Raw genomic sequence first — 9,663 nt, 5'->3', positions numbered from 1 at the left:
GTAACTTGCTTAAACTGGCTAGCTTCACACAACAGAAAATTCATTCATGGCATTTGCTGCCATGAGATGGGGTACCCTTCATAGCCTTTAAAGAAGGAGTAAAGAAACTGTCTACAGCAGCTATTAACGATACATTCTCTGCTTCTCAGCTTCCAGAGAAAGCTGGGAAACAAAATGTTGGGCTATATGAACTTTTGCTTTGCTCCAACAAGGCAGCTGCTGCAGGCTCTTGTCATTCCTCTGACCTTACCAAACTACAATTCTCAAGATTCTTTGGGAGAAAACATGATTATTAAAGTGGAATAAACCAATAAGGATTTGTCTTGCAAGAGTAAAAGAATGGATGATTTGATTCTTGTCTCTCGGAGCTGTCAGACCTTGCTGTTCCACAGAGCTGGGGAGGGGTTGTTGTTGTTTTTTGCATACTCTTAATTATCCAGTATGGGGGGGGGGGAACACATACAATACACTAAACATGGGAGGAAAATAGGAAACACTCAACTGCTTATAATAACCCATGAGAAGCAGGTAGTGAAGTCCTGAGAACCCAGGTGCGGAACATCATGTGCTTCTGTTTTTCTGTTGTTGTTTGTTAAAGAAATATAACTGAATGCCTACAAATAGTTGTTTATGTTAAAAACACAAATGGCACGACTTTTGAGTGGAATTTACAGCCCAAGTCTCTGGTGTGGTCTGTGGTCAAAAGAAGGGCATTTGCTAGTATCACCATGAAGGTAGGGGCAAGCAGTGTGCTTGCTGAGGGTCCAGCACGGCACCTCCTGCTTTAAGTGGAGCCGTGGTATGTGGCAAGCAAATCAGCAATGAGACAGAACATTTCCCAGGAGACAAATGTGGAAGGAGAGCAAGACAGAGAAGGTCACAGTGAAGGACTATACCCCTACTAGCCATGCCAACAGGTGCACATTGGTTGGTGGGCAGCACACCCTGGGGGGAACTTCTCCAAATTGCTAGATGGGCCTCTTCCATGGAAATATTCCTTTCTCCATTTACATATTTCTCCATGTAGAGTTTTTCCACATTAGGTTGAGTTTGTTGGCTTTTTCTGGCAGGACCAAGATGGAGAGGATGCCACCTACAGTTGGCATCTGGGCAGGTCTCTTTCCAACAATATTCTGACACTATTCACTTCCTCAGTTGCCAAATCTTGGAGGGAGGGAAAGAAATGGAATCCGTCCACCGATCTGTCATGCTTCAATGATGTTCACAGAAGGCTTGTTTTTTGGAAACTAAAAGAAAGAGAAAGAGAGAGAAATAAGACAGTGGTGGGGGAGCAATGACTAGGGAGTTTGGGTTGGAAGTGAATTAGGCAGCAATTGGAGCACATTTGATATCCATTTTGCTCCAAACTGTAAAGAGGAATTGACAGACCTTAAGTCAACCATGAAAAAGCTGGAGGGAACCAGCCCAGGTTGACACCTGGAATAGCTGAGTAAAGAATTAAGGTTGCCAGCTCTGGGTTGGGAAACTTCTGGAGATATGGGGATGGAGCCATGGGAGGACAGGGATCTCAGTGGGGTATAATACCATACAGTCCAACTTCCAAAGCAGCTATTCTCTCCAGGTGAACTGATCTCTGGTATCTGGAGATTGTAAGTCTGGGACTTCTCCAGTCACCACCTGGAGGTTGGCAACACTAGAAGATATGTCACCGTCAGAAGAGGAGGACCCCAAAGGAAGGGATTCACCAGACCTGCTCAGGGTTGCCATCCACTGGGAGATTTTTTTTTAGTCAGTCATTGGCCTTTCAACAAGTTAATTTAAGATAAACTTGCATCGTAACAAAACCCAGTTAGAAATAGCTTTGTTAATTGAATTTCAGTTGACTGATTAAAGGTGGAGGAGCAAGCTCCACCCTGGCAGAGCAGCTGAGAGCCAGATAGGGCCCAACAGGCTTGTGGGAGGCTGAGATTTATGCTTTCAGCACAAGCAATTGGAACGGGACAGTGAAGAGACAGCCACACTCCAGAAAAAACAGGAGGCTTGGCCGGCAGCAAGCACTGGCTTCTGTCTGGGAGCCACTGATAAAAGGCAGGAGAGGCTCAGGGGTAGGGTTACCAGATGTCCTCTTTTTAGGGGACATGTCTTCTTTTTTTCGTGTCCGTTGTCTCTTGCACTCTTTAAAAAACTGATGAAAATGTCCTCTTTTTGGGGTGGAAGGTTAGGAATATTCCTAGTTAGCAATTATCACAGGTTAAATAGGGGTATTTAAAAATGAGATTTGTCATAGTGATCACAACACTTGTTTGAAGTAGTTAGTTGGGAAATATGTCCTCTTTTTTTGCTTTTCAAAATATGGTAACCCTACTCAGGGGGGACTCTCCCCCCCCCCCCCCCCCCCCCCCCCCCCCCCCCCCCCCCCCCGTCCCTCCCACAGAGGCCAGAGAGAAACCTCAACAGAAACCAGAGACAACAGCTGCCAGAAACACCTGTTCCCCCTATTAAATCTGCATATATTTGCATAAGGATAGCAACAGTTCAGAAGAAAAGGCATCTTGATAGTTTCTAGACTGCACATGTGTATGATGCCGCAGGCACTGTCTATTTGAACAGGTGATGCCTCTTCTAAGGTGGTGCTAGACAGCTCTAGTTTTGCAAGTTGAAAACAATCCCTTTTGAGGGTTTTTTTTAAAAAAGACTGATGGATCAGGAACAACAGTTTAATTGCTCAAAAGGTTTTGAGTCAATTAATCTCACCCATTTGTCAGCTAAACATTGCAGCAGGTTCCTTTTGGCAAGATAGACGGAAAAACATATAAGATAAAAAAATTACAATTTATCATGTCCCTTGTTGTTCAAAGAAAAGGCCATCTTTGATAGGTCCCCCACCACCACCTCCATTGCAAATAAGGGCAACACAGAGCCTCAGAAAATATCTTCCCTGGAGCCCTCAGCCTCCCCAGCCAGAGCTTCTGATGGATCACTCCCTCTGTTTTGCAGTCCTGCTGGGAAGCCTGGCCACCTATACCGGGGCACCTCTAGCCTCACCCAGAGTCAAAAGTGGGTCTAGGTTGCGGGGGAAGGAGCAATTTGGATCACAGCCATAGTTCTGCATAGGGTTGCCAACCTCCAGGAGGTTGAAAGGAAGCAAACAACCGTGATGTACAGTGCCAAAAAAAAGGTTCTTCACCAACTTGTAAATTCTTTTTTCAGTATTCAGTTTACTGGAAGCAATTCAAACACCATCAACACCAACGGACCATGCATATTACATTTTCCTTTCAGCTTCCCTCCCGTGATCTCTCTCTTTGGTTGGCAACCTCCAGGAGGTGGCTGGAGATCTCCTGGAATTACAATTGATCTTAGGGATGCCAACCTCCAGGTGGGACTAGGGCTGCCAGGTCTCCTGGGGGGCAGGGGTTTGCCTGCTCTAGAGGCCCCCCAACCCACCGGCCCGGATACGGCAACCAGGGGAACCCCGCCCCAACGTGCCCAGCGCGGTGACGTCACCCAGAGATGACGTCATCGCGCCGGGCACGCCATCGAGGGATGCTCTAGTGTTTTAAAGCCGACCGCTAGAGCATCCCTCGACGGTGTGACATCATCGTGGTGCTATGTGTGAGCACGCGAAGCTCCCAGGCACGGAGCTTCCAGCCCCCGCTGGATGCCTAGTAGGGGCTGGGGATCCCCTGGAATTACATCTTCAGGCTACAGAGATCAGTTGCCCTGGAGAAAAATGGATGCTTTGGAGGGTGGTCCCTATGGCATATTTTACCCCACTAAGGTCCTCCCCAGGCTCCACCCCCAAATCTCCAGGAGTTTCTTAGCCTGGGTCTGGCAAGCCTACCCCCTACCCCCTGCTGGTGGCCAGAAGGGACCTGGCAACCCTAATTGATCTCCAGGTGACACTGACTGCAATCAGTTCACCTAAAGATAAACTCTAGGCATTATATCCCATTGAAGTCCCTTCCTTCCCCAACCCCCCCCCCTCCTCAGGTTCCACTCCCCCCCCCCAAATCTCCAGATATTTCCCAGCTTGGAGCTGGCAACCCTCGGCTGGGGCAGATGGGCCCTTTAACTTACTGGGAAAGTTCCTGGTGGATCACTGCCCTGGAAGGCTTCTGTAGGGTTGCCAACCTCCAGCTGTGGCCTGGACCTTACCAATTACCTCACTACCCAACGTCTGGCTCTGGGCCTGTGTATTTCCCCAATACCTTATTTGTGGTTGTTATGCAGGGCACAAAATTTCAGCTCCACTTAAAACCAGACCTTTTATTGGGGGGGGGGGACAGGTGATCAATTTCTTCCTTCTCACCTTGCTGCGTAGGAGCCCCCCACTCTGGTGCTCGGGGGTGCTGTTTTCAGACGTGTTTTTGGCTTTCTCCTTGTTGTTATTTGGCTCATTGTCTTTGATGATGTCATACTGCCTGCAAAACAGGGCAATCACCCCTAAGGGGAAGAAAAAGTGTCACAGGTTAAATTGTAAGGATGGCTTTCCAAAACGGCAAAGCTCATATTCCGTGAAGTGTTTATTCTTCTGGCAGCTTAAAAGGTTGAGGATACAAGCATATATAAAAAGGATTAAACAAAATATATCTTTATTATTACAGTGTACTTAAATAATTATTTAACTGAAAACAAAATAGGCCATACAAGTCACATAGTGTGCAATAATACACACATTACAAAGAATGCAGAATACTATTCGTTTCAAGTGGGTAGCCATATTGGTCTGAAGCAACAGAACAAAGTTTGAGTCCAGTGGCACCTTTATGACCAACAATGTTTAATTCTGGGTTTAAGCTTTCATGTACATGCACACTTGTGGGCAGAGGTCAGCGATTAGGCACACCGATCCTGATTTTCAGCCCATATTTCCAGACTCTGTAAACATCTGGATTGAACACTGATCAATCCAGAGTCCTGACCTTTGCACATCCGTAGTACCTGTGAGCATCCTAGATGCATCTTAATTATTGTACTATGTAAGCATCTGTAAGACATTTTCTCTGGTTTCTGTACGTGCAAATTCCAACCTCACCCCACGGTGGGTAAGGGGGGCAGAGTGTGCATAAAATAAACGCTTACTGCCTTGAGAGGCAGACTGATTTCTCTACCCAAGAGAGAGCTGTCTCGTGTGATTCCTTCACACACTTCTTCAGATACACGAAAGCTTAGAATTAAATTTTGTTCGTCTTAACGGTGCCACTGGACTCAAACTGTATACTATTAGTGGCACTGATTAGAAACAAACTAATGAAATCGGACCAGACGCATTTCAGCCACATTTCAGTGGTCCCAATTTAATACCACATACACACAATATGTTTTCTCCTGCCAACCTAGCAGTTCAAAAGCAAGAAATTGCAAGTAGATAAATAGGTAACACTTCGTTGGGAAGGTAACAGCGTTCCGTGCACCCTGGCGTTTAGTCATGCCGGCCACATGACCACAGAAACATCTTCGGACAGCGCTGGCTCTTCGGCTTTGAAACGGAGATGAGCACTGCAACCCTAGAGTCGGATTTGACTGGCTTTCGAGCAAGGTAAACCTTTACCTTACACACAATATGAAGCAATCTGTATCTCAGTTAAACTTTTAAGGTCATGCAGGTGCCAAAATTGTTAGTATCCCTATTATGGAATTAATTTTCAGGTGTTTTTTTTTAAAAAATTTACAGTATGAGTATATTACTTCACATCTCCTTGTGTTCAGCTATAAAGATCAGTAGCCAGATGTGATCCTCCCACAGAGTTCTTTTGTGTCACATTAATTATTTTGGAATGTAATTTTATTTTTGTATCATTAATTTTATTTTATCAGTGAGTCATTCTAATTTTGTAAATTATCAATAATATTAATGTGATTAATTTGATTTGTTATTAATTTTTATTCTCCAAGTCAGGTTCTCAGCAGATGGAGAGCCAGGCCTTAGGGGCCTTTTCTCAATAGGTCCCTTGCTAGTGTCAAGCATCAAGGGGCAGTGAAGCAGATCCTCTACCCTAAGCCCTTTTCAGCTTAGGGAATTTAATAACCAAGAAGAATTTTTTAAAAATCATGAATGAATGATATTGAATGCATGAATGAATCAATTAACAAACAAATGGAATTGAATGGAGGGATCATGCACTTTCTCTGAACTCCACCAAATTTAATTCATCAGCAGATTAGAAACATAGAGTTGGAAGGGACCTCCAGGGTCATCTAGTCCAACCCCCTGCATAATGCAGGAAATTCACAAATACCTCCCCCTCCACACCCAGAGTGACCACTGTTCCATGCCCAGAAGATGACAAAAAACCTCCAGAATTCCTGGGCAAATTCAGCCTACAGACTTTCCCTAGCACTTGTCTCTCAGCCCTACCCCCCTCTGACTTTAGGCATTGTGACGTTTCTTGAGCAACCCCCTTTCACTTCAATTTGTGCTCTTCTTCAAGCTTCCTTGGCTTCCATTAAACCTTGCTTTCCACTTCCTTTTCCTTGATCCATTAACCTATGCCATACCCTTTCTTCAACAGCCTTCCTTCAGGTTCCCTTCATTTCCCTCCTTTTGGGACCACTGCCCATTTCTCATCCTGCTCCTCAAAACTGCTGCCATCTGTGGTTTTTCCCTTGCCCAGACTGGGTTTGTATCCCAGCCAAAGCAACACCTTCAGAACCTGGATTGCAAAGAGCTCTGCAAACAACTCTGACCATTGTTGTTCCTTGAGAAGTTGGGATATTGATGAACACTCAGCATCACTCAGCCTTTGACATTAGCTCAGCCAATCAGTAGCAGAGTCTTCCAGACCCAAAGTCAGATTTGGGTGAACAACCATGTGCAGAACCAGCAGGTAAACCTACTTCTGCCTGGACAGATAGATCAGGGGCCAGGCAGCTCACCCCCAGGTGACTTGATGCTGCTTTGAGCCAAGCCATCCTGGAGGCAAAGGCAGACTTGTGTCTGCTTGCCGCTTTCTGCTCAGGGGGGGAAATATAAACAGCAGAACAATGGACATTTCCTTTGCCTAGCTTAGGTCTGTGTGGAATGAAGCCTGGGCACTGGTGACAAATGGAAGAGACAGCAGCATCTTCCACAGCAGCCTCAGTGCATCGGTGTGCTTGAATAAGCAGCCTTTCTCTTTGCTGCTTGCAAATGCAATGTGACAGCTGCACCTAGCAAAGGCAGCCAGGATGACATTTCCAGTGGCCCCTTCCTCAAGAAAATGGGCACTGCTGTCTCCAAGCCTCTGTGCACCTTTGTGAAGAGGCTGTGAATCATCCCCAGGTATCCCTCCCCTTAGTCCATTTGGAATATTTAATTTTGGATTCCCTGTTCCAGCATCCAAGGGGGAACTGGAATGCCAAGTTTCAGGGGATAAGAAAGTGCTCATCTCACAGCAAGGGATACATTAAAATAAGTGAGTTTGCAGAGACAGAGAGAGAGAGAGAATCTGTCATAATCATGCATCTGATGCCTTCAGACATATACTACAATAAGTTTGTCAGTTTTGGATTGGCGAGACAGTGTGCTATTAGATGCGCTTAGGAAAACCATCTAGAAACCCTTTCCCATAGGCATGGGCTGATACAGAAAAAAGAGGGAGGGGCTTAAATGATTCCTAGGTACAGAATGGCTAACGTTTAAGCAATCAGCCATTGTAAAGCATCCCACCATAAAAAATGTTTTTTTAATTAAAAAACAAAAACCACTCAACCTCTACAAGGATGTTCAGTAGCTTCACATTTGCACCCTCAGAAGAGGTGGCCATCTTAGGCACACCATTCAGATGTGTTTCACTCACAGATCTGTGTGCCTATCATGTGAGGCAAACCTCCTTTGGGTGGAGGACTAAAGAGAAGAGGGGGGGGGAGCAGTTTCCCCAGAGCAGGATGTGGCTGATCGTTTGTTTCCTCACTGCTTTGCTTCAATGTTCGGTTCACCTGAAGTGGCCCTCCCCCTCCCCCACCACCCTCCAGCTAAAGCAATAGCAGACCTCAGGGGAGAGCTTTTCTGCTTTCATAAATGTTTCATGCTGCCCAAGCAGCTGCCGAATGGAGCTGGGGACGTCGAACACAGAAAGCAGACAAGCACAAACTCCATTTTCATTACCTCATGCTGCTGGGCAGGATTCAGCCAGGCGAGCCAGGAAGGGAACTCTTGCCAAGGCCTCAGCCCCGGAACCTGCTGGTTTGTTTTTGCCTGAATATGTAAATAACAGAGTTGCTCAGAGTGGGAAGCTTGAGCTGGGAGGTCCCAGATACAAACCTTGGGTTGCCAACTCTGTGTGCAAACTCAGGGGAATCCTCCAATGTGGAGAAAACACAATTTAGCAAATGAGCTAAAAGCAGAACAAGGAGGAAGGCCCCGATGAGGACCGAGTATACTGCAGGACAGAGGCAAGGAATGTTGCAAATAGTTGAAATATGGTTGCTAGGTCCCTCCTAGCTACTAGCAGGGGATGGGGGGGAAGGGTTGCCAGATCCAGGCTGGGAAACTCCTCGAGATATGGGAATGGAGCCTGGGGAGGGCAGGGACCTCAGTGGGTGCAACACCATGGAATCCACCCTCCAAAGCATCAATTTTCTCCAGGGGAACTGAGGTGTAATTTTGGGGATGCTCAGATCCCACATGGAGGCTGGCAACTCCAGACAAGGAAAAAGAAAAGGTGAGGAGGAGGGAATCAAAGAACAACCTTCTCAAGCGGCTTAAAGCTTATACAATCCTGGTCATATTGCATTGTTCTATTCTTGTTCTACTCCTGTTCTATATATTAAGTATCAGAATTGTGTCTTTAGAAAAGGTAAAATCGAAAAACTGCTGATGATTAATGACTTTCTGATTTCCTGACACCCCCCTTTTTTCTTTTCTGTACCCTTTCAAGTAGACACACACATTTTAAAAAAGGAAACTAAAAATATCTTGAAAGAAAAAAAAGTTTTAAGAGCAGGTGAATGTCAGTTAAAGGGAGAAAGGGGGCAGGAGAAACCAGCCTAATCAAGCCCCTCAGTGCTTAGAAGATCCTGGAGGGTGAGATTTTGGAGGGCAGGGTCGAATTTCTAAATTGTTCCTACTTTCTGTGATTAGCTCCCTATTTGCTATTTTGCATTCATAAAAGCACCAGCAATATACCAGGCAGTATAAATGATTAGAAAATTTTAAAAAATGAGTATCTCTGGCCATGTATGGAGCACACTTCCTTTTCACTGAGAACCCATGGAAGGTATGTGTCAGAAGTTATGAGTTCAAGGCTGCCTTAAATCCCATCATCTCTCTGGCTTTCCCCATAGGACCCTCCCCAAATCCATGGATGGGTTCGCCAGGCCCGAACAGAAGATCTAATGTTTTCAGCTGAGGTTATATATGTGTGTATGCTAAGTGCTGTCAAGTTATTTCCAAGCAGGCCTCTGTTCCTGCCGGAGTGCACCAGAGCACCGCTCCGCCAGTCAGGAGCCCAGGGGGCGGGCACATAAGCCCCGCCCCCTGCTCCCACCAGTCATTAGTTGGGCAACCATGGGGGGGCGAAACGTCCCCCCGCCTCCCTGAGCCCTGGGGTGGTGGCCTTGGACTGGTAGGGACAAATTCCACCTCTCGCGAGAGGTCATTCTGGCTCCCCCAGCTCTCCTTAGGGGCTCTTAAAAAACTTATGGCTGCCGCCGCTGTTCTTGGCAGCAGCTACAATGCCCGCGGGGGGGGGGGGGGGGAACGTTCTCCCCCCCCCCTAG

At 46.3% G+C, this 9,663-nt stretch overlaps 1 protein-coding gene across 1 annotated transcript in view; it reads right to left on the bottom strand.

Annotated features, from left to right (window-relative positions):
- Positions 1–373: 373 nt before the first annotated feature.
- Positions 374–9,663, bottom strand: part of FNDC5 (fibronectin type III domain containing 5) — a 45,554-nt gene continuing 36,264 nt past the window's right edge. Inside the window, exons 5-6 of the mRNA XM_015417767.1 lie at positions 4,274–4,407; positions 374–1,247 (exon numbers count right to left, since the gene is read on the bottom strand). Coding sequence (XP_015273253.1) covers positions 1,206–1,247; positions 4,274–4,407 — 176 coding nt within the window. The 3' untranslated portion in view covers positions 374–1,205. The remainder of the gene's footprint in view (positions 1,248–4,273; positions 4,408–9,663) is intronic.

Source organism: Gekko japonicus, unplaced genomic scaffold, assembly GCF_001447785.1.
Source record: "Gekko japonicus isolate JY-2015 unplaced genomic scaffold, Gekko_japonicus_V1.1 scaffold203, whole genome shotgun sequence".
NCBI classification, from domain to species: Eukaryota; Metazoa; Chordata; class Lepidosauria; order Squamata; family Gekkonidae; genus Gekko; species Gekko japonicus.
Note: the sequence above shows the minus strand (reverse complement) of the source record. Positions and strands in the feature narration are given on the sequence as shown.